A 25315-nucleotide genomic window follows, 5' to 3' on the forward strand; every position below is an offset into this window, starting at 1 on the left:
TTGACATATCCAAACTGATCCATGATACCTGGTATGCGATATATAGGCCCAACACCATAGTAGGAGAAACATGCCCATATCATGATGCTTGCACCACCATGCTTCACTGTCTTCACTGTGAACTGTGGCTTGAATTCAGAGTTTGGGGGTCGTCTCACAAACTGTCTGCGGCCCTTGGACCCAAAAAGAACAATTTTACTCTCATCAGTCCACAAAATATTCCTGCATTTCTCTTTAGGCCAGTTGATGCGTTCTTTGGCAAATTCTAACCTCTTCTGCACGTCTTTAATTTAACAGAGGGACTTTGTGGTGATTTCTTAAAAATAAATTAGCTTCACACAGGCGTCTTCTAACTGTCACAGCACTTACAGGTAACTCCAGACTGTCATTGATCATCCTGGAGCTGATCAATGGGTGAGTCTTTGCCATTCTGGTTATTCTTCTATCCATTTTGATGGTTGTTTTCCATTTTCTTCCATGCGTCTCTGTTTTTTGTCCATATTAAAGCACTGGAGATCATTGTAGATGAACAGCCTATAATTTTTTGCACCTGTGTATAAGTTTCCCCTCTCCAATCAACTTTTTAATCAAACTATGCTGTTCTTCTGAACAATGTCTTGAACGTCCCACTTTTCCTCAGGCTTTCAAAGAGAAAAGCATGTTCAACAGGTGCTGGCTTCATCCTTAAATAGGGGACACCTGATTCACACCTGTTTGTTCCACAAAATTGACAAACTCACTGACTGAATGCCACACTACTATTATTGTGAACACCCCTTTTCTACTTTTTTTTTTTACTAATAGCCCAATATCATAACCTTAAGAGTGTGCATATCATGAATGCTTGGTCTTGTTGGATTTGTGAGAATCGACTGAATCTACTGGTACCTTGTTTCCCATGTAACAATAAGAAATATACTCAAAACCTGGATTAATCTTTTTAGTCACATAGCACTACTATTATTCTGAACACTACTGTACATTTTTATGTCGGATGTTAAAAAGTCAGTGTTCCCCAATGGCAAACATTTCATTTTATCAAACAATTTGCAAATCAGGTGGAATGTCATTTCCGTTAGACCAGGGGTGCTCAAGTTCGGTCCTTGAGAGCTACCTTCCTGATACTCTTAGTTGTCTCCCTACTCCAACACACCTGAATCCAATGAAAGGCTCATTAAAAGCCTGCTAACGAGTCTTTCATTGGATTCAGGTGTGTTGGAGCAGGGAGACAACTAAGAGTATCAGGAAGGTAGCTCTCGAGGACCGAACTTGAGCACCCGTGTTAGACCTTTAACCCGTTTATGCGTTTATCCAACACTCAAAAAAGTATGTGTGTGAGTGTGTTTGTGTGTGTATACACACACATACATACAGTGAGGAAAACAAGTATTTAAACACCCTGCGATTTTTCAAGTTCTCCCACTTAGAAATCATGGAGGGGTCTGAAATTTTCATCTTAGGTGCATGTCCACTGTGAGAGACATAATCTAAAAAAAAATCCGTAAATCACAATGTATGCTTTTTAATAATTTATTTGTATGTTACTGCTGCAAATAAGTATTTGAACACTGACCAGCCAGCAAGAATTCTGTCTCACACAGACCTGTTAATTTTTCTTTAAGAAGCCCTCTTATTCTGCACTCTTTACCTGTATTAACTGCACCTGTTTGAACTTGTTACCTGTATAAAAGACACCTGTTCACACACTCAATCAGTCACACTGCAACCTGTCCACCATAGCCAAGACCAAAGAGCTGTCTAAGGGCACCAGGGACAAAACTGTAGACCTGCACAAGGCTGGGATGGACTACAGGACAACAGGCAAGCAGTTTGGTAGAAGACAACAACTGTTATGATTATTTATTAGAAAGTGGAAGAAACACAAGATGACTGTCAATCTCCCTCGGTCTGGGATTCCATGTAAGATCTCACATTGTGGGGTAAGGATGATTCTGAGAAAGCTCAGAACTACACAGGAGGACCTGGTCAATGACCTGAAGAGAGCTGGGACCACAGTCACAAAGATTACATTAGTAACACATGATGCTGTCATGGTTTAAAATCCTGCAGGGCAGCAAGGTCCCCCTGTTCAAGCCAGGACATGTCCAGGCCCATTTGAAGTTCACCAGTGACCATCTGGATGATCCAGAGGAGGCATGGGAGAAGGTCATTTGGTCAGATGAGACCAGAATAGAGCTTTTTGGAATCAACTCCACTTACCATATATAGAGGATGAGAACAACCCCAAGAAAACCATCCCAACCGTGAAGCATGGGGGTGGAAACATCATACTCTGGGGGTGCTCTTCTGCAAAGGGGACAGGACGACTGCACCATATTGAACGGAGGATGGATGGGGTCATGTATTGCGAGATTTTGGCAAACAACCTCCTTCCCTCAGTAAGAGCATTGAAGATGGGTCATGGCTGGGTCTTCTAGCATGACAATGACCCCAAACACACAGCCAGGGCAACTAAGGAGGGGCTCTGTAAGCATTTCAAGGTCCTGGAGTGGCCTGGCCAGTCTCCAGACCAGAACTCAATAGAAAATCTTTGGAGGGAGCTGAAACTCCAAACCTGAAAGATCTGGAGAAGATCTGTATGGAGGAGTGGACCAAAATCCCTGCTGCAGTGTGTGCAAACCTGGTGAAAAACTACAGGAAACGTTTGACCTCTGTAATTGCAAATAAAGGCTACTGTACCAAATATTAACATTGATTTTCACAGGTGTTCAAATACTTATTTGCAGCAGTAACATACAAATAAATTATTAAAAAATCATACATTGTGATTTCTGGATTTTTTTTTTTTTTTTTTTTAGATTATGTCTCTCACAGTGGACATGCACCTAAGATGAAAATTTCAGACCCCTCCATGATTTCTAAGTGGGAGAACTTGCAAAATCGCAGTGTGTTCAAATACTTATTTTCCTCACTCTGTACATATATATATATATATATATATATATATATATATATATATATATATATATACACTAAACAAAAATATAAACGCAACACTTTTGGTTTTGCTCCCATTTTGTATGAGATGAACTCAAAGATCTAAAACTTTTTCCACATACACAATATCACCATTTCCCTCAAATATTGTTGACAAACCAGTCTAAATCTGTGATAGTGAGCACTTCTCCTTTGCTGAGATAATCCATCCCACCTCACAGGTGTGCCATACCAAGATGCTGATTAGACACCATGATTAGTGCACAGGCCACTCTGAAAGGTGCAGTTTTGTTTTATTGGGGGGGTGATACCAGTCAGCATCTGGTGTAACCACCATTTGCCTCATGCAGTGCAACACATCTCCTTCGCATAGAGTTGATCAGGTTGTCAATTGTGGCCTGTGGAATGTTGGTCCACTCCTCTTCAATGGCTGTGCGAAGTTGCTGGATATTGGCAGGAACTGGTACACGCTGTCGTATACGCCGGTCCAGAGCATCCCAAACATGCTCAATGGGTGACATGTCCGGTGAGTATGCCGGCCATGCAAGAACTGGGACATTTTCAGCTTCCAAGAATTGTGTACAGATCCTTGCAACATGGGGCCGTGCATTATCCTGCTGCAACATGAGGTGATGTTCTTGGATGTATGGCACAACAATGGGCCTCAGGATCTCATCACGGTAACTCTGTGCAAAATGCCATCAATAAAATGCACCTGTGTTCTTCGTCCATAACAGACGCCTGCCCATACCATAACCCCACCGCCACGATGGGCCACTTGATCCACAACATTGACATCAGAAAACCGCTCACCCACACGACGCCACACACGCTGTCTGCCATCTGCCCTGGACAGTGTGAACCGGGATTCATCCGTGAAGAGAACACCTCTCCAACGTGCCAAATGCCAGCGAATGTGAGCATTTGCCCACTCAAGTTGGTTACGACGACGAACTGGAGTCAGGTCGAGACCCCGATGAGGACGACAAGCATGCAGATGAGCTTCCCTGAGACGGTTTCTGACAGTTTGTGCAGAAATTCTTTGGTTATGCAAACCGATTGTTTCAGCAGCTGTCCGAGTGGCTGGTCTCAGACGATCTTAGAGGTGAACATGCTGGATGTGGAGGTCCTGGGCTGGTGTGGTTACACGTGGTCTGTGGTTGTGAGGCTGGTTGGATGTACTGCCATATTCTCTGAAACGCTTTTGGAGACAGCTTATGGTAGAGAAATGAACATTCAATACACGAGCAACAGCTCTGGTTGACATTCCTGCTGTCAGCATGCCAATTGCACGCTCCCTCAAATCTTGCGACATCTGTGGCATTGTGCTGTGTGATAAAACTGCACCTTTCAGAGTGGCCTTTTATTGTGGCCAGTCTAAGGCACACCTGTGCATTAATCATGGTGTCTAATCAGCATCTTGATATGGCACACCTGTGAGGTGGGATGGATTATCTCAGCAAAGGAGAAGTGCTCACTATCACAGATTTACACTGGTTTGTCAACAGTATTTGAGGGAAATGGTGATATTGTGTATGTGGAAAAAGTTTTAGATCTTTGAGTTCATCTCATACAAAATGGGAGCAAAACCAAAAGTGTTGTGTTTATATTTTTATTGAGTGTATATACATACATACACACACACACACACACAATTATCCTTTATTGACTGAGTTTCATTCATGAAGTCAGTGTGTGCACATCTCTGTGTGTGAATGGTGTGTGTATGTGTCGTCCGTGTCCTCGGACACGGAGGAGGAAACACACCTGTTTATCAAACAAATGTCACTGACAAAGTGACAAGAATAATCAAAAGCACTTACTTATGGAAGGAAATATTTTCTCCCTTGTTCCTTGTTTGTGGCTTTGCCAACATGCAACTTGCTTCTTTCTAAAAAAAAAACCTGGTTTCTGCTAGAGATCTGAGAGCGGCTACCCATTCATCCCTTTGTTGTCTTTCATCGTGTATTTCTTTAGTTATTGTTATTGAGGCATTTTCACACAGAGTTCCATTGACATTTTATGGACACTGTTGCATCTTCTCCCTGTGTTCAGTTTGTACGGCTACATGTGAACAGTAAGTGCTTTTATAGCAGCACCAAGGTAATGGTACAGGGGGTGGAGTCCCAATCAACCCAAATAAGCACAGAGTGAAATCTCCATCTCTTTAGGGTGTGTGTATGTGTGTGTGTGTGTGCTCTGCATGCACAAAATAATGGATAATTTTTAATCTACCTTTTAAATTGTACACTGAAACAAGAATTATAACTTGACATCAAATTCAAGGTGATGATTTGATGAAGTGTCCCCCCCCTGTCCTTCAGTGGCTGCGAGCGCTTCCTTCCAGCAGGCAAAGCTTTAACGTTGTATTTGGAGAGTGTCCTTACTGCAATAAGGTACGTATGACAGCACTGATGGTGTTCTACACACTGCCTCGCCGTGACCTTCACCCCACAGTCAATAGCTATTCACTGTTCTTAATTAGCACGCCGCGATACATCGTGTAAAAGGCTGCCGAGTACATTCAAAACAATGTGGAGCATCCAGTCACTTTTACGGAGGCTACCCTTTGTGATAAAGGAGTAAGTAAAGTTAGTGAATGCAGTATGTGACTGATTAAAAGCCAAAGGCTGTTTTATTTGTGTGTGCTAGTCCTTCATGCAAGTACATCTCCAGTGCAATAAGTGTAGAAACCCACTTGATTCTTTTGAAAGAAGTGTCATTCATTAAACCTTGAATAAATCCAGGCATGTTGTATTTCAGCCCATCACTGTGAAAATGGCAGCACACACTTCCTAAGAAGTGTCAGAATTCACAGTCTCCATCAGAACTTCAGAAGACTGTCACACGGCCTCACTGGAGCCACATTGTGTCTGTGATGAAGATATGAAGAGCATCGTTGCTGCACAGGGATTTCAAATATACTGTGGTCAACATCGGGAAAAGAAACTCCCTTCACTGAAACAGACTAAAGCAGCTAGCAACAACAGTGAGGTCACCAAGACAATCAGCAGCCTGTTCTTCTGTGGGGGGTGTGGGTGCTCTGCTGGACCTCTGAGAGGAGACTCCTTCCACTCTGCTGCAGTCTCTGTGAGGTCATCGCCTCTCCATTGCTGGTGACTGTAGACTGCTGCTCTGTCATCCACAAGCCTTTCAAACCCTCTTTCACCATAGTTCCTCTGAAAGTCACCGTTCATCCATTTGTCTGCATGCATTCGTAGGCGGAGTCGCTGCATGTCTTCGTGCCTCGTAATGATGACGCTGCTGTCTTCTGTTGTCCTGATAGGTCGTTTGGTTTCTCTTTTCTGTTAAAGAGGGTGATTCAGGTGTTTGCTTTATCTAATATAAACACTTCTAATGCTTCCTGAACTTTTTGAATTTAAAGTCACAAATCATGTTTGAAACCCTTTTGGGAGGGGGATGACTTTCTACAATAAGATCGATTGCAAACAGACTGTGTGCAAAAGAAGTGCGGCTGCTGGTCTAGCGCCTTGGCCTCACCGCCGGTTTGGGCTGGGCTCTGTGGCTGGTAGGAGGACCTCTGAGGTAGCACGCTGCTATGGGTTTGGGCCTGGTCTCTTCCTGATCCTCTTCCTCGCTATCCACAGACTCTGGCTCCGGACTTGATGGCTGTCTGGCAGCAGAATACCTCGTCTGTTCCAACTGTGGGAATCAATGATGTACATAGTAAAGGTGGTACTTATTCAGGTTCTGGTTTAGTCTTAAAATGATATTTGACAGTAATGAGAACCTCACCTTTGGGGACCGAGGCTTTGTCAGGGGCGGTCCTCTTATGTAACAAGCTGGCACTGCTTTGGGCTTTGTCTCCTCTGGTGCCTCGGCACTGGCTTTGGCTGCCCCCCTGCCTCTAACTGCTTTCTGTTGAGGGAGGGAAAAAAAACATCAGTCAAAGGTTTGGACACAATTTCCCATTCAGTTGAGTAGAATGTATGGGATTGTCAACATCAGGGTTTTTTTTCCCCCCTTTTTTAAAATTAGCCAAAGTTCTGGTCACTCTCGCATAGTGAATTGTTTTGCTTTCCAAAGCTTGGCACAGGGCCACTGAGTCCTGGGACACACTAGGTACTGAAAATGTGCATCCTAGGACCCTGAGCATGTGGTCCAGATTCAGTACATAGATCTGGTCATTTCAGGAGCTACTCAAGTGTGCTAAGAAAGGTGGTGTGACAAACGATGCCATGAAAGCAAAGTGTGTCAATTTTATCTAGTTTTATATTTGAAGATGGCAATGTAATTAAAAGTAAATCCATGACGGTGGAGGGGCGCAGGTGTTTTGACATGAAACAGCCATTGGATCGAGTTCTTCTTTTTGCACGTTCAGAATTGGCTGGAAATTTAACATGAAGCAGAATAAAATCAGTAATTCAAGATTTGTATTTACTTTTATTTTATCTATTATAAGAGCCACATCTTGAGACAATTTAATTTAAATATGATGCACACTTCATATTTCATTATTTTGTTATATTTTATGTAATTTGTTAAATGTTAGTCATAAATAATGTTTAAAATCTGTGTTCAAAAATATGCATACAGTAGCTTTATTCTGTGAGCAGCAGAGAGTAAAGTGTCTGGCTTGAGCAACATGAGACAGGGTGCTAATGTGAGCTGTTTTCCTTTTTTTGTGTGTGTGTGTTTTTTTTTTGACAAGTCATGCAATGTGGCGCTCCAGACCACCTTTAATATTTTGTCAATTTCAAGTCATAAAGCATCACTCTTTACAAATTAAAAATCATGGTAGGCAGCGTCACAAGTCAGTGAATAGCCCCTAGTGATGGTTTATATGAACAATCTTCATTGTTCATATAAAACATCAAATGAATAAGTAATGTAATAAGTGACATTGTCTTCTTAGTCACGCAGTGATTAAATGCAAATGTAGTTCAGTACATGTTGGCTTTTAGGTTCCTAGTTTGGAAGAAAAAGTAATTTAACCAATTCCATTTATTCTTCCAAACACTCTGGATCGAAGGGTGCAGGTCAGTGTCCACTCTGGTGGCCTTTACAGATCTGTGCTCAGACACAGTCTGTTGATCCTGCCTCCTGCAGAAAAGAGACGGAAGAGCAGACACAGCAAATGGGAGAAAAACAAATCAGAATATTTTAAAAATCGATTTTTGAATGTGGAATGCACAGGACTGATGCGCATTCTTGAATGCGCGTCACTCCTGGGCGGCAGTACATTTTACATAATGTCTCCAGTCTTGTTGATTTTGCAGACGGGGTAAAGATGAACCCTGCTGACACTTCTGATTTGTTTCTAAATGTATCTACAAGAAAGCCACACAAGTTTGTCTAATTTTAGAAGAGTGCAACTAAGAAAGCTGTGAGATGAAGCTGTTGTCTCGCTTCGCAATATTAACGGGACAGCCAACAGCACTGCTCAGTGCTGTGCTTACCTGCTTACTGACTGTGGTTGGACAAATGAAAGAATCAAGAAACAGAAAATTGATGATTGCAATTGGATGTTTAATGACCATCATTTTGAACTCATGGAAGCATACGAAGCCCTGTGAAGCCTGAAGCAGGATCAGACAGCAGGACAATATGCAACATGGCAGTGTGCCACTTCAGGAGAAGTAAAATCAGTGGATATGGTTGTGTTGCAAGGTACATATGTATTATTTGGATCTTCCAGTCTGGTTTACACTTACTGAATGCATTTTTTTAATTCTTGCTTTCTGTAACTGCACCAGTTACACTGCAATCTGAAGTACAGCTGACTGTCAAGCTTGCCAAAAAAAAAAAAGACAAAAATAGGTCACCTCCTTCGGTGTTTCCTAGTTGAAGATAAGTGATAGGGATGTTTATCACTATTTGACCAATTTCTCTGAAAATATATCTTAACTTCAATACACAACTACAGTCAGATCTAAAATAATAATGTATTTAGCAAAAGTGGCCAAATGCTTCAGTGCAAAAAATGCCCATTTAATGGCCTTTATCTCCAGTGACATTTACTCCTCACTAAACTGCCAGTAAATTGCCACTTCTGTTTAACAAGAGAGCAAACTGGCCAGCACTTTAGCATGGAAATTAATGACACAAGGAGAGGAAATAAGGAGCATAATTGGAGACACCTTGTGCTGTGTAAAGTGTGTGTTATCAACTTTGTCAAATTGGGCCACTGAGAGGGAACTCGTGAGGGCCGAGGGGTCAAGATACCCACAGAGGGCTGAAGTGATTCTGCAGGAATTCTACAAAATCACAGTCCTCTTCCAGCTCTTCAACTTTCTGATTACTGGTTGACATACACAGTGTGGGGTCAGGACCGATGAACCTCCCCCTCAAAGCTGCTGTCACATTCTCCATTTTCGGGAACAGGCATCCTTCTGAATGACAATGCATTTATATAAAAAAAAAACATCAACAGAATTATGTATTCATGATGGGCACAGACGTTTGTGATTAGATGGCTGGTAACGTGAACAGCAGTGCTGTTTTCAGAAAAGGCGATAAGCAATACTCTTTGCTCCAGAGCAGACGACAATTCCTTTCTGAAAATATTTTCAACGTAAAGTGCTCTTTGTAGCTGCACATGCACAAAATGTGGAGCTCTGGCAAGACTAAAAATTCAAGTCACTGATTTGAGATCAATTTTGAAAATGTACGAGGAATGAAGGTGAAATTGGCGATCAGCGGGTTGCCACATCGAGCACTGTATCACAGAGATGCTATTAACTGTGCAGCCCAAATACACATCTTTACTTCTGGCTCAGATGGTGTCTCTCAAATGTCTTCAAATCAAGGACCACTTGACCCCCACCCCCCCAAACAAATCTCACCTAACCCCCCCAAATATCCACAAACAATAGGTCTGCTTGCATTACAAAAGTATATTACTACTACTAGCATCACAAAACAGGCAACTCAATAATAATGACTATTATATGGACTACGATCACTATGATTGGCTGATTTCCGGTCTGATATTTTCCCATATCAGGCCGTTACGACAGTCTGGATCGCATATCAGATTTGCAACTTTGATTACAATTTTCACGGTGCGAAATAAGACCAACAAGATTAAAACACAGCTCCCAACAGCCACTTGATAAACGAATTATTAAACTCGCTTGCTCGGTCTGTATGGGAATAACAGACCTCGGTCTATACTGTCAAGGCCGCAGTCTGATATTATCCCTTACAGGCCTCACGGCTGGTAAATAATCCTTTAATAATGAAATAATGAAAATAATACATATGTCCAAGACATGAGACTTTATACAATTATAGACTTGATTTCGGTGTACCCGTGATTATGCAGACCAGGTCTGCATAATCACAGGTACACTGAAATCAAAAGTCTATAACTGCTTTATTATATGGTAAACAAGAAAATTTGGAGTTTGTCAAACATACTAAAACTGAAAAATCAATCTCAAGTTTCAACTCTTTATTATTACTGTAATACTGCACCAACTGTCATCCCATCGATCGACTGGAGATACCTGTTAAGTCTGTGACGAAGAGTCATCAGGCTTGTTTTCTTATAAAGTTCGCCATTCGCCTGTCTAGCTTCCGCGTAAAATCGACCGAGTACTCTGTCAAGCATCCGTCTGTCATAAGTTTCAAAGTTGGGCGCATGTCCCTTTTCAGTGACGTACTTGCGAAACAGGTTGGCTGCTGACTGTGTATTTCCGCAGGTGCTCTTCGCATCTTTTTCGTGTAAAATTCATTTTAAGTCAGCGTTGCTAACAGATGCAAACCTGTCTTCTGCCATCTTGTCAATAGACTGACAGCCAAAGTAGGCGTTGTATCACGTGATCTGATTGGTCGTTATCGATAGAAGGTGTCGCTCGATTAGCTAGCACTACGCTGCACGCGAGATGTACTTGTTTCACACGCGCGGTCTACTTGGCTCCACCAGCAGTCAACTCAGCATGTGGTACAGCTCAGAAAGTGGCGAATGGGCCAATCAGAAGTTGGCAAAATCCCATACCATATAATACATTTTTAAACAGTTTCAGAAACACAAGTTAGAATATATTAATTTAAAATATGATATTTTATCAGTATACTCATGTACCACTCAGAATCGCTCAGGGACCACCAGCGGTCCATGGACAACTTTTTCAGAAAGGCTCGACTGGGACATAATTATGGCACTGCTGATCCTGTTGCTAGGTTTAGGAATGTGGGGGAGCACAATGGACCAAATTTGGGCAGAGTGTGGGCAATGGAGGGCAAGGAGCAGCACCCTTGGAAATCAGAGTAATCAGGATATGTGTGCATGTGTGTGTCGGACCAAAATTATTAACATAGTTCTATAAATAATGTACATATTTTGTGCTCCCATTGTGTGAAGTTTCACTGAAATCCATTAAGTGGTTCAGGAGGAGATGCTCTCACAAAACTCGGACACACAGAAGATGACTGATGATGAAGAAGATGATTTTCTGTAATTATTGTATGGCTTTTGACTTACAATATAGCACCTTGGGGCAACTGTTTGTTGTGATTTGGCGCTATATAAATAAAATTGATTTGATTTGATGATTCTTACAGCACCTTCACAGTAACATTTGACTTGAATATTAACTCAGTTGGTCAGCCCCCCAGACTTGGTCGGTCTCTCACCTTGCCCCTGTTGCTGGTTTGATCTGGTAACTTGGCACTTGACGGTGCTGCGGGTTCATCTTGAGGCATTGAGAAGTCGAGTCTTCTTGTGCCTCCAACTGCCAACAGCCCTTTGACATACTGGTAGTCTGGCTGCTCTTGGTAGCCCAAAGATCTGACGTAAAGAAGGAATCTAGCCACCTCATCTGATGAAGGAACAGAATGACTTAAATAATGATGCATCATTTATTTAAAAAATAAATAAATTATGGTCATTAAAATTGGCATTTATTAAATTTGGCTTCTCCAATGTGAGAATTTACCATTTTTGTCTTGTCACTATTATTACTGGATTTAATTATGAGCATTTTGCACATTTTCTAACATTTTATGGGCTCAACAATTTGATTATTCCATTCCATCCAAAACTGCTGTGATAATCAAATTTTTCCTTTCTTTTGTTTTTAACCAGTTGTGTTTAGATGCCACCTTAATTATACAAACTAGTACTTGAAGTCTGTGTCGGCTTTAAAATCAATGCATTCACAGCTCTGTGGAACTAGAGTCGTGTTGCTATTAAAACAGGATGAACCTGAAGGTCTTAGTTCAGAGAATACACTGCTTGGCAACATATCCACACACAGTAGATTAAGCAGAATCACAACAATGAATATGGATTGTGCATCACCGTCAGGTTCTGTATGACACTGGCCAGGCAACGTGTATGACACAGCGGGACAATGTGTATCTCACATAGTTGATGCATACCCTGTGTCTTATCGGTGGCGGGCAGCTGGGCCTCGTCAGCAGAGGAGCGCCCACTCCTAACCATATATCACACAGTAAGCCCTCACACAGGTGTGACCTCATAAAGAGGCGAGATAAAAGATGACAAACTTTGAAAGGCATGTCGATGGGACAGCTGTCTATTCAGTAAAAAAGTGACTCTGGAGCCGTCGGTAATAAAAGACAAAAAAAAAATATATTTTTTTTTTGCTCCAAGGCTGTGGGGGAATGATAATTTGATCTGCATGGAGTGCGAAAAATTGTTTAGGCTGGTTTCCACATCTTTGCTGAAGGTGGTCATTCATTCACAGAGTCTCAGTGTCAGCAGGTTAAAGCTCTGTGTTTTCAGATTAAACTTCGCACCTCTGTAGTCTCACAAACAAAAGATTTCCTCACAAATAAATGCCAGACTTGAGTTTGGAGTCATTAACATCTGACAAAATACAACCCCAATTCCATTGAAGTCAGGACGTTGTGTAAAATATAAATAAAAACACAATACAATGATTTGCAAATCCTGTTCAACCTATATTCAATTGAATACACCACAAAGACAAGATATTTAATGTTCAAACTAATAAACCTTATTGTTTTTGTGCAAATATTTGCTCATTTTGAAATGGATGCCTGCAACACATTTCAAAAAAGTTGGGACGGGGCAACAAAAGACTGGGAAAGTTGATGAATGCTCAAAGAACACCTAACTGGAAACAGGTGAGTGTCATGATTGGGTATAAAAGGAGCATCCCCAAAAGGCTCAGCCATTCACAAGCAAAGATGGGGTGAGGATCACCACTTTGTGAACAACTGAGTGAAAAAATAGTCCAACAGTTTAAGAACAATGTTTCTCAACGTTCAACTGCAAGGAATTTAAGGATTCCATTATCTACAGTCCATTATATAATCATAAGATTCAGAGAATCTGTTAAACCTTCTACATGTAAGCGGCCAACATTGAATGCCCGTGACCTTCGATCCCTCAAGTGGCACTGCATTAAAAACCGACATCATTGTGTAAAGGATCTTACCACATGGGCTCAGGAACACTTCAGAAAACCATTGTCAGTTAACACAGTTCGTCACTACATCTACAAGTGCAAATTAAAACTCTACCATGGAAAGTGAAAGCCATACATCAATAACATCCAGAAACCCTGCCGCCTTCTCTGGGCCGGAGCTCATTTGAAATGGACAGACACAAAGTGGAAAAGTGCTGTGGTCTGATGAGTCCACATTTCAAATTGTTTTTGGAAATCATAGATGCTGTGTCCTCTGGACAAAAGAGGAGAAAGACCATCCAGATTGTTACCAGTGCAAAGTTCAAAAGCACATCTGTGATGGCACCATCAATGCATGCTGCCATCCAAGCAATGTCTTTTTCAGGGACGTCCCTGCTTATTTCAGCAAGACACTGCCGAGCCACATTCTGCGTGTGTTACAACAGCGTGGCTTTATGGTAAAAGAGTGCGGGTACTAGACTGGCCTACCTGCAGTCCAGACCTGTCGCCCATTGAAAATGTGTGGTGCATTATGAAGCGCAAAATACGACAACAGAGACCCCGGACTGTTGAACAACTAAAGTTGTACATCAAGCAGGAATGGGAAAGAATTCCACCTACAAAGCTTCAACAATTAGTGTCCTCAGTTCCCAAATGCTTATTGAGTGTTGTTAGAAGGAAAGGTGATGTAACACAGTGGTAAACATACCACTGTCCCAGCTTTTCTTGAACCATGTTACAGGCATCCATTTCAAAATGAGCAAATATTTGCACAAAAGCAATAAAGTTGATCACTTTGAACATTAAATATCTTGTCTTTGTGGTGTATTCATTTGAATATAGGTTGAAGAGGATTTGCAAATCATTGTATTCTGTTTTTATTTACATTTTACACAACTTCCCAACTTCATTGGAATTAGGGTTGTAAAATCAGACATCCATCTGTTCTACTCATCACTAAAGCAAATATCGACCTAGCCAATCATGTTGGTGCAATTTAAAGCATTGAAGCATGCAGCAAATTCAGATCTAGTGGGATTATCAAGCACAACCATCTCTAGGATCTTGCCTGGGGAAGGGGGGGGGGGGTAATCCAGTGAGAATCTTTCCAGCACCTTGTTCAATCTGAGCCAACAAACATGAAGGCAGTTCTTAGGATAAAAGAGGGTCTGACCCAATACTAGCATGTTGTGCCTAATAAAATGGCCAGTGACTGTATTTTTTAACCCTCTGGAGTCGAATGACGCTCCCTCGCGTCAAAAGTCACATGACCTAATTAAGCGGACATAGCACACAAATGGCTCCACTCTGAGGGTCTGTTTGAAAGCGTGTTTAATGTGTGGAGACTTCAACCTCCAAACCACTTTTTAAATTTTGTTAATTGGCCAAGTATAACTTGAATTATGATTAATAATTTACACAAGTTTATTGGGGGTAATATTCTTATATTCGCTGCACATTTCGCAGACAGCTGCAGCAAAATGACTCATTTCCTCTTTTCAGCTGGACAAGCAAGAGGGCTGGGAAGCAACAGGACTCCTTCAACTGCAGCAGGAGAAAGGGGTGTCACCATTGGTGGAAAACTCAGGAGCTAACTAATCACATTCACCATCTTCACATGGGTTTGATGACAACACACAGACCCCAGATGGGCCTCTGTGTGTGTGTGTGTGTTTTGCGAACTGGACTTTCTTCCATGTCTCTCTTTCTCTGCGACAGCAAAGAAGTAAACAAAAAATATATGAATTTTTCTTTATCACTGGTGTAAAATACATTACCAAATAATGATTCCCAATCCACATAATTTGGTTGCTGAGTGCAGGGAAATTGTGGTTTCATTCAGAGCAAAAAGGAGAAAGCGATCAGTTTTGAAAGTTGCGTGATATGTGCCGTACTTGGAGTGTGTTTTAGTCTGCGTGGTGGAGTGTTTTAGCGTGTGTAGTGTAGTTTTTTATGTATTTAGTGCATAAAAAATAATCAGGTGTCTCTTTTTTTTGAACTGCATGAAGACGATTGAACTGCAGAGCGCGTCATCAGAGGCTGAACCAGAGTGCAATCAATCTGATGATGAAGTGGACTTTACTGTTCTGGTCTGGACGAATGAGAGCAGGTGGATTCAACGATCTGTGCGCACAGATCAGCTCAATGGATCGGACCAGATGCTTCTCCTTCCCTCTGCTCCAGCGCCGAGTCTTGGAGCACAGCAGGGTGGAGACATACACTGCCCCAGCACTAAGCAGGCTCCAGGGGCAGAGAACACAGAAGTTCAAGTAGAGAATCCACCCCCCAAAGTCCAAAACACCTTCTTCTATTGTTTTGTGTGTGTTTTTTTTTTTTTTTTTTGGCTACTAACAGCCAGGACAGTCTGTACCAACACCAATAAAAATGCTACAAAAACAAGAAATTACAGGAAAATACATATAGATATTGAGGTGGAATATCTGTACAATTTGTGGGGGCTTCTGATGTGCACTGAACAGGAACTGATTTTTCTGAGTGGCACAAATATAATTTGTGTGGCATCTTATTGCATGTAAATAGCCACAAAAAAACGCCTGAAGCATTTCCTCCATTTTAATGTGAATTGTTGTATACAACTTTGTTTATGCTACATTTTTACATATATTTTTGAAGTTTAAGGTTTATATTTACGTTCTAAGTTATGAAAATGGTTCATTAAAAATATTTCTAGTTTTCAAAGTAAAAACTAACTTTTTTTCTGATTCGAATTTTATGTTTTGGGGTGAATACCGGGTCACTGTTTTAATGCCATATGTCAGAATGAAAGAAAAACTAAAGTCACACAGGTGAGGTTGTGCTGAAAAAAATGACACCAAACAAGGCCAGGTAAACAGTTTTTTAAGGTAAATTATGAAGGTAAAACCAAAAGTAGTCAAAAACGCCCAAAAATAGCCAAGACTCCAGAGGGTTAATGCAGGAGTAAAGCTATTCAGCATGTCCTACCTGACCAGAACATGAGCCATGTCTTATTCCAAATACTTTATTTAACCTAAGAAGGCTAAATGATTTCCTGTATCCTAAAGTTGCCCTGCGGCCTATGATTACCTGTGCTTTGTCCGCTCACTGACAGCTGCAGGACTGAGTCTGGCAGATTATCCATCAGTCTGAGAGAAGAGCAAGAACAGATAAAACAGCGAGGGCCGAGGACAGAAACATGAGAGACCACGTTGAACAGTAGATCGTGAGAAGAATGCAGCAGAAGAATGACAACCCGTCGTACAAGATGCAGGACATCACTCAGAGAAACACAGTAGAGTTGTATCAGTACAAGTCTTGAGGGCTTACAGTGCATCCAGAAAGCATTCACAGTGCTTCACTTTATCCACATTTTTTTAATGTTACAGCCTTACTCCAAAATGGAGTAAATTCATTTTTCCCCTCCAAATTCTACTCACAACACCCCATAATGACATCATGAAAAAGCTTTTTAAAAAATTGCAATTGCAAATATTCACAGTCTTTGTCATGAAGCACAAAATTGAGTTCAGGTGCATCCTGTTTCCACTGATCATCCTTGAGATGTTTCTACAGCTTAATTAGAGTCCACCTGGGGTAAATTCAGTTGATTGGACATTTCAGTTTTAATTTATTTTCATTTATATTGCGCCAAATCACAACAGAGTTGCCTCACGGCGCTTCACACAGGTAAGGTCTAACCTTACCAACCCCCAAAGCAACAGTGGGAAAAAGTCCATCTGAGGAAGAAACCTCAAGCAGACCAGACTGAAAGGGGTGACCCTCTGCTTGGGCCATGCTACAAACATAACTTACAATAACAATTCACAGAACAATTCACGGACAAATATACAAGAATTGCTGTTGGTGCACAGGACAGGAAGGTTGCCAACACAAATACAACTCCCATCTCTGGATGGAGCTGCACCTTAAACAGAGAAAAAACAATCAGGCATCAGAAAGACAAAAAATACTGTATAATTTGCCAGCATTAATCAACAAGAAAAACAGAAGAAATACTAAGGTGCTCGCCGGCCGCTAGCCCTAAGCTTCACTAAAAGACCCAGAATTTAGGTAAAGTTGACCATCTCCAATTACTAATAACATGAATTAAAAGAGTAAAAAGCGTAAAACAAAACTGTACCAGTATGCTAGCCATATGAAAGGGAAAATAAGTGCGTCTTAAGTCTGGACTTGAAAGTCTCCACAGAATCTGATTGTTTTATTGACGCAGGGAGACCATTCCACAGAACAGGGGCACGATAAGCAAAAGCTCTGTGACCCGCAGTCTTCTTATTCACCCTAGGGACACAAAGTAGTCCTGCACCCTGAGAACGTAAAGCCCGGGCCGGTACGTAAGGTTTAATTAAGTCAGCTAGGTAGGGAGGTGCCAGTCCATGCATAATTTTATAGGTTAGTAGCAGAACCTTAAAATCTGATCTCACTGGCACAGGAAGCCAGTGACGAGACGCCAAAATGGGTGTAATTGGAAAGGAATTGTCTGTAGACCTCTGAGGCAGGAGTGTCTCGAGGCACAAATCTGGAGAAGGGTATAGAAACATTTCTGCTGCTTTGAAGGTCCCAATGAGCACACTGGCCTCCATCATCCATAAATGGAAGAGGTTCGGATCCACCAGGACTCTTCCTAGAGCTGGCCGCCCGTCTAAACTGACTGATCGTGGGAGAAGGACTTTAGTCAGGGAGGTGACCAAGAACCCGATGGTCAATCTGTCAGAACTCTAGCATTCCTCTGTGGAGAGAGGAGAACCTTCTAGAAGGACAATCATCTGCAGCAATCCACCAATCAGGCCTGTATGGTAGAGTGACCAGATGGAAGCCACTCCTTAGTAAAAGGCACATGGCAGCCCGCCTGGACTTTGCCAAAAGGCACCTGAAGGACTTTTTTTTTTAAAGAAATGTATACCAATTTCCTTGATTAAACACCTAACCTTAAATAGAGGCCTGCCTCATTTCACTGCCAGGTCAAAACTTCATCTAAACAAAATAAGTGCCTGCTTGAAATAAGCACCAGTCTTGTTTAAAAGTCGGGTCCCTGATGTTAGCCGCCAGCCGTCTCTGCCTGGCTGATTGTCTGTGTGCGCAGCTGCAGGTCAATACATGGATATGTCACAAGTGCCCAAATGACAACCTCCTGCTCCAGTGTATATGATGACGTACAATATAACGGTAACTTAACTCCAGAGGGAGCAACTCCTCCTAGTGATGTTAGGAAAAGGAAGTACAATTCCTACACCACTGAGACAAAGCTAGAAGCTATTGTATTTGCCAAAAAAAAAAAAAAAAAACCCAGCAACATAGGCACAGTTTACAATTCTTTTTTTAAGTCTGCTGCGGAGTGTTACTTTAAAATCCTAAGATGAAATGGGTTGCCACAGTGTCAGTTACAGAAGAACAATATCAGTTGCGCACTTGTAGGGTTTTGATTTATCACTGCATTGATTTCGTAAGCATCTTCCTATAAGAAATTGAGAACGTCTTGCTAGATGCTACATGACAGATTTAAAGTGGTTGTCGTTGGTTCGCCACACCCAGGGATATGCTTGAAGCTTAACACCACATTACAGCGCAGGCAGCAAGCAGCATTTTGTTAATAGTGGCTGGCTTTGAATAAAAGCCGGCCTCGTTTAGGCACTGGGTCTACGTACGATTTAAAAAAATAAACGCCCGTGCTTTTAATCAAGGTAATTTTTAAGAAAAAATTAATTTCGTCCATTTTTGAACAAGGCTGTAACATAAAAAAAAATGTGGAAAAAGTGAAGCACTGTGAATACTTTCCAGATGCACCATAAAGAAAGGAAACTCCACTCATCTCAGCTCAGTACACAGTAAATAAAAAAAAAAAAATCCTACTGTATGTGGCTCATTTTATCAGTTAGTGTTTTATTTTTTGGTCGTCGTACACAACAGAGGATATTTAACTGCAGTGATGTCAGTAACGCATTACTCTAATCTGACCGCTTTTGTCAGTAACGAGTGATCTAATGCATTAATCTTTCCAAATCAGTAATCATATTGAAGTTACTTCTCCGTGTCACTGTGCGTTACTGCTCTTTTTACATTGTGGGTCGATTGCAGCTTTAAAACTGACCCGTGGGCAGGGGGAGGTCACGGTTTGGCTGAACTGCCCACTTCGTCCACTGTCAGCGAGCTGTGAGCTTTTCATCTGTGGTTTTGTGCAGCAGCTCCGAGTTGAAAAACAGTTGTCATCTCTCAAAACTCTGATCTGCTCTGTGTCTCCTCATTAAAAACAGCTGCTCCGCGATGCTTTAACAACAAATTTGCTTTTTTTTTTTTTTCCCCAACCCAGATGCACCTAAAGTCTCTTTTTGAGGACGGCATGAGATAAAAAAACGCAGATAAAACTTTCTTACCTGTCAATCTGGTCATGTAACTAAGTTATTTTTAAGGAGTAATCAGTAATTGAATTATTTTTTCAAAGTAACTGTGGCAACACTGTTCGACTGTACCTTGTCTTGGCCTCCTGAACCTCAATAGGGTTCTTAAGAACATCACCCCAGGGAAGAGATCCACACAGCCAATGGAGAAGACAGAAACCCAAAATCTGGAGGTCGCTGCGTCTGGATGCAGCTAAAGATACACAAAGGTAAAGATTACAGCCAATGTCTTTTGAGCTGTGTTTCGGATAAGTTGATTCAAGCTTTTGAGACATACACCTTCACTAAAAATGTTCAAAACACACTTTTCCCCCAAATCCACACATTTCAACTTAAACGACAAGCACGGAGTGAATTTTTATTTCCATGAGAATGTTTATTCAAAATAACAATGAAGAGTTAACAGTTGGGAGGATATTCAGATAATCAAGAGGTAAAGACTTTTTCCTGTTGATCGAGTGGCAGTTTTTGTTAAGTCTGGAACAATGACTTTATCCACGATAACATAACCTATTCCAACTTCATTGGCAGAGGTAAAAATTTGATTTTTACCTGAAGCCAAAATATAGCCATCTGGTATTACTTTGCGTCCATCCATGTCCGTCTGACTGACTGTGTTCACCATAACTCCATTTCTTTTGCTGCCAGGGTCTTCAAATTCACAGGAAGAGAGACACAGACCTTGGACAAGGTCAAAGATGGCTAACCTTGACCTATTTAGTGGTCAAAAGGTCACATTCTTTCTCCATATTCTTTCATTGATTACACACTCATATGTTCGAGGGTACAACCCCAATTCCAATGAAGTTGGGACGTTGTGTAAAATGTAAATCCTCTTTAACCTATATTCACAATTGAATACACCACAAAGACAAGATATTTAATGTTCAAACTGATAAATTTTATTGTTTTTGTGCAAATATTTGCTCATTTTGAAATGGATGCCTGCAACATGTTTTAAAAAAGCTGGGACAGTGGTATGTTTACCAATGTGTTACATCACCTTTCCTTCTAACAACACTCAATAAGCACTTGGGAACTGAGGACACTAATTGTTGAAGCTTTGTAGGTGGAATTCTTTCCCATTCCTGCTTGATGTACAACTTTAGTTGTTCAACAGTCCGGGGTCTCTGTTGTCGTATTTTGCGCTTCATAATGCACCACACATTTTCAATGGGCGACAGGTCTGGACTGCAGGTAGGCCAGTCTAGTACCCGCACTCTTTTACCATGAAGCCACGCTGTTGTAACACACGCAGAATGTGGCTTGGCAGTGTCTTGCTGAAATAAGCAGGGACGTCCCTGAAAAAGACATTGCTTGGATGGCAGCATGCATTGATGGTGCCATCACAGATGCACGACTTGAGTTGTTCAACAGTCCGGGGTCTCCGTTGTGGTATTTTGCGCTTCATAATGCAACACACATATTCAATGGGCAACAGGTCTGGACTTTCAGGCCAATCTAGTACACTCTTTTACTATGAAGCCACGCTGTTGTAACATGTGCAGAATGTGGCTTGGCGTTGTCTTGCTGAAATAAGCAGGGACGTCCCTGAAAAAGATGATGTTTGGATGGCAGCATGTGTTGCTCCAAAACCTGGATGTACCTTTCAGCATTAATGGTGCCATCACATCTGTGATGGCACCATTTTACATTATTATTTTTTATTTTTTAAATTACTTGCATTTCACATAACGTCCCAACTTCATTGGAACTGGGGTTGTACTTTAGCATTGCTTTCTATATTTTGAATTAGCTCTTCAATTTGGGATTTTTGTGCATTGAAGTGGTGTACTTTTATTATTGCTGTTTATTTTTTTATTTTTGTTTCATTACGAGTGATTTTTTTTTTTTGCATATAATTTGTACCAGAGTATAAATTGCAGGACATCCCTAACTTTTTAAAAAATGTGGCTTACACTCTGGAAAACACTGTCAGTGAATATACCTTGGACTTCAATGGCATAAATTATAAAGAAACACAAACTGTATGGTCCTGGATGGAAAGTTTGTCTGCAGTAGGTAGTTCTCAAGGACTGAGCAAGAAGAAGGAGGCTACTGAAGGATGCCAACAAAGCAACTACACAATTCTGAAGGAGTTATTGGTTTCTTTGGCTGTGACTGGACAAACTTTATACTGCACAATAGTGCAACTTGTATCTGTTGCATCATTTATAATGAAAGCTTCATGGTGGAGTGAGACAGAGAAGGATTTTCTTAAGAACAGTTTGCCAGAAGGCATATAGGAGACTTGACCCTCAATGTGATTACTTTTCTTGTATTCAAATTGTGTGAAAGAGTGTCTGTGTATATACACCAGGTAAAATAAGTATTGAACATGTCACCATTTTCTTCAGTAAATATATTTTTAAAAGGTGCTGTTGACATGAAATTTTTCAACAGATGTCGGTAACAAGCCAAGTAATCCACACATACAACCCCAATTCCAATGAAGCTGGGACGTTGTGTGAAATGTAAATAAAAACAGAATACAATGATTTGCAAATCCTCTTCAACCTATATTCAGTTGAATACACCACAAAAACAAGATACGTATGTAATGTTCAAACTGATAAGCTTTATTGTTTTTGTGCAAATATTTGCTCATTTTGAAACGGATGCCTGCAACACATTTCAAAAAAGCCGTGACAGTGGTATGTTTACCACTGTGTTACATCACCTTTCCTTCTAACAACACTCAATAAGCGTTTGGGAACTGAGGACACCCTACACACCCTGTCATTTAAACCCAAATTTAAATACATTAGAATATAAGTTAAATTCCAGTTGATTTGATAAGAAATTATTTTTTGTTTGCAAAACTGTACAGAACTACCTTTCACCTCAACCAGAATACCAACATTATTTTTCAGGTTTTACCAACCTTCATGGACAAAATTCTGAATTAAACATGAAATCAAGATATGTAATAGATTTATGTACAATATCATCCAGGTTGAAAGTAGACATTTTTGGACAGAAATCCAGATTAGTTTTTCTCATTGTCATGTTTTTCACTGATTTGCTTATTTCCTGCTTCACTGTCAGTTTATCTGGTACATAGGTAAAGATTTCCAGATCTTACTTTGTGCTATAGTAATGTTCAGAACTTAATTGTCCCAACATAGTAACATTCAGAAAAGTGTTTATTCCTCCTCACTGTCATCTGTATCTGAATCTGCTTCCTCAGTGACGAGCATTTTGTTCATCCGTGTTTGTGCAGGCAATGCACCGACAGAGCTCTGTGCAGCTCAACCCATGTTCTTGGCAAGAACATTTCCCTTTTGTGCAGCCTGTTTTCTTTAACAAATCTTCTTATATTTAGCTAAAGTGAGCTTTAAAACTTCACTATTTTCTTCTGGAACAACATGTATATAGCACTCCAAGAGGACCGCCATCTTTCGACATATGAGACTGTAACAGCCTATCTGATTGGCTGATTACCAATGGGAGACAGCTATTGAGAAAAATACGAATGAAACAATCAATCTGATTGGATTGCTTGTTGCGCATAAGCCATCCAGTGCTCAAGTACTAAACTATGCAGGACTCAGTGTTAAGCTCAACTTTAAAATCAGTTTTATAATTAAATTTGCAATTTATTTTCCAGAAAAAAAAGTGTTTTAATACTACAGTATATGTGATTTTTAAGATGCAATCAACATAAATTGTTTCAGTGAGTCATCAAACAAAAGTTCATCTTTTCAGACCTTGTCCAATGGCATAGTATTTCACATGCTTCTCTTTTAAATGAGCTTCCACATGCTTTTTCTTCAACAATGGAGTCTTGCATAGTGAGCGTGCATACATACTCTGGTGGTTGAGTGCATACAGACCCTTTACTTATCGTTTTCTTTGAAATGATTGTACCTGTTATTTCCAGGTCTTTCTGAAGCTCTCCACCATTGGCCCTTGGCTCTTTGACAGCTCCCATATAAACACACACACACACACACACACACACACACACACACACACACACACACACACACACACACACACACACACACACACACACACACACACACACACACAGTGGTACTTTATATATTTTGCATTCTCCTAGCACAGGGGTCATCAACCCTGTTCCTGGAGGGCCCCTGCCCTGTATGTTTTCTAACTTACAATTAACTCTTAACTCTCCCTGTTCCACCCCCAGGCAATTAACTCTATCAGGTGTGCTCAGCCCATCAAGAGCTGGAAGACACCAATCTTAAAAAAAATAATGTGTGATTTCAGTAGGTAGGCTTGGCAAGGTGCCCTAAAACAACTGTTTTTTTGTTGGTTCACTTACCCATCAAAGGAAACTTATTTTCTTGCCACAGTTTTTGGTCTCATCCATGGCCTATACTGGGAGAATATAGTCTGGTCAGATGAACTATTTGGATGCAATAATAGACACCAAGTTTGGACGTCAAATGGCCCCAAAAACACCACACTAACAGTGCAGTTTGGAGGTGAGAACGTCATGGTGTGGAGCTGTTTTCAGCATACGGCACTGGCAAACTTCATGTAACTGAAGGAAGGATGAATGCAAAAATGTACCGAGACATTCTTAATAAAAATCTTCTGACATCTACCAAGATCATGAAGATGAAACAAGGGTGGACATTTCAGCAAGACAATGATCCCAAACACACAACCAAGGAAACTGTCAATTGGTTTCAGAGAATGAAACTAAAGCTGCTAGAATGGTCCAGCTAATCAGCTGGAGGTCCACAGAACCTTCAATATTTGAAGACTGTTTTTGTGGAAGAATTGGCCAAAATCACACCCGAGAAATGAATGCGACTAGTTTCTCCATACAGGAGGCATCTTGAAGCTGTCATTACCAACAAAGGCTTTTGTTACAAAACATTAAATAAATTTCAGTAGAGCGTGTTCAATACTTTTTCCCTGTGCCTTTTTACCTAATTTCTGTATTCATTTGTTTTAGTTTCTTTGCATGTATGGATTACTTGAGTTGTAAGCAAAATCTGGAGAAAGCTTCATGTCAATAGCATGTTTAGAAATATATTATTTTACCTGCTGTGTGTATACACACACACACATATACATATATATATATATATATATATATATATATATATATATATATATATATATAGTGAGGAAAATAAGTATTTGTATGTTACTGCTGCAAATAAGTATTTCAACACCTGTGAAAATCAATGTTAATATTTGGTAGAGTAGCCTTTGTTTGCAATTACAGAGGTCAAATGTTTCCTGTAGTTTTTCACCAGGTTTTCACACAATGCAGCAGGGATTTTGGTCCACTCCTCCATACAGACCTTCTCCAAATCTTTCAGGTTTGGAGTTTCAGCTCCCTCCAAAGATCTTCTATTGAGTTCAGGTCTGGAGACTGGGCAGGCCACTCCAGGACCTTGAAATGCTTCTTACGGAGCCCCTCCTTAGTTGCTCTGGCTGTGTGTTTGGGGTCATTGTCATGCTGGAAGACCCAGCCATGACCCATCTTCAATGCTCTTCAATATGGTGCATTCGTCCTGTCCCCTTTGCAAAAGAGCACCCCCAGAGTATGAATGATGTTTCCACCCCCATGCTTCACGGTTGGGATGGTTTTCTTGGGGTTGTTCTCATCCT

The 25315-nt window shown here is 40.8% G+C and overlaps 2 protein-coding genes across 5 annotated transcripts in view; one reads left to right on the forward strand and one right to left on the reverse strand.

Moving 5' to 3' along the window:
• The window catches only part of fancl (FA complementation group L), a 71344-nt gene extending 65426 nt beyond the window's left edge, over nucleotides 1-5918 (forward strand). The window contains exons 13-15 of one of the 3 annotated variants that reach the window (XM_034184324.1): nucleotides 5283-5354; nucleotides 5722-5760; nucleotides 5795-5918. In XM_034184324.1, the coding sequence (XP_034040215.1) occupies nucleotides 5283-5354; nucleotides 5722-5757 (108 nt within the window). In that variant the 3' untranslated portion in view covers nucleotides 5758-5760; nucleotides 5795-5918. Of the gene's footprint in view, nucleotides 1-5282; nucleotides 5501-5721 lie in introns of those variants that run through there. The other 2 variants (XM_034184323.1, XM_034184322.1) reach the window with 2 other exon arrangements.
• The window catches only part of vrk2 (VRK serine/threonine kinase 2), a 59321-nt gene continuing 39333 nt past the window's right edge, over nucleotides 5328-25315 (reverse strand). For both annotated transcript variants that reach the window (XM_034184321.1, XM_034184320.1), the window contains 6 exons: nucleotides 19787-19907; nucleotides 16389-16447; nucleotides 11560-11744; nucleotides 6715-6837; nucleotides 6460-6621; nucleotides 5328-6263 (listed from right to left, as the gene is read on the reverse strand). In XM_034184321.1, the coding sequence (XP_034040212.1) occupies nucleotides 5889-6263; nucleotides 6460-6621; nucleotides 6715-6837; nucleotides 11560-11744; nucleotides 16389-16447; nucleotides 19787-19907 (1025 nt within the window). In that variant the 3' untranslated portion in view covers nucleotides 5328-5888. The remainder of the gene's footprint in view (nucleotides 6264-6459; nucleotides 6622-6714; nucleotides 6838-11559; nucleotides 11745-16388; nucleotides 16448-19786; nucleotides 19908-25315) is intronic.

This window comes from Thalassophryne amazonica, chromosome 13 (genome assembly GCF_902500255.1).
Source record: "Thalassophryne amazonica chromosome 13, fThaAma1.1, whole genome shotgun sequence".
NCBI lineage: Eukaryota > Metazoa > Chordata > Actinopteri > Batrachoidiformes > Batrachoididae > Thalassophryne > Thalassophryne amazonica.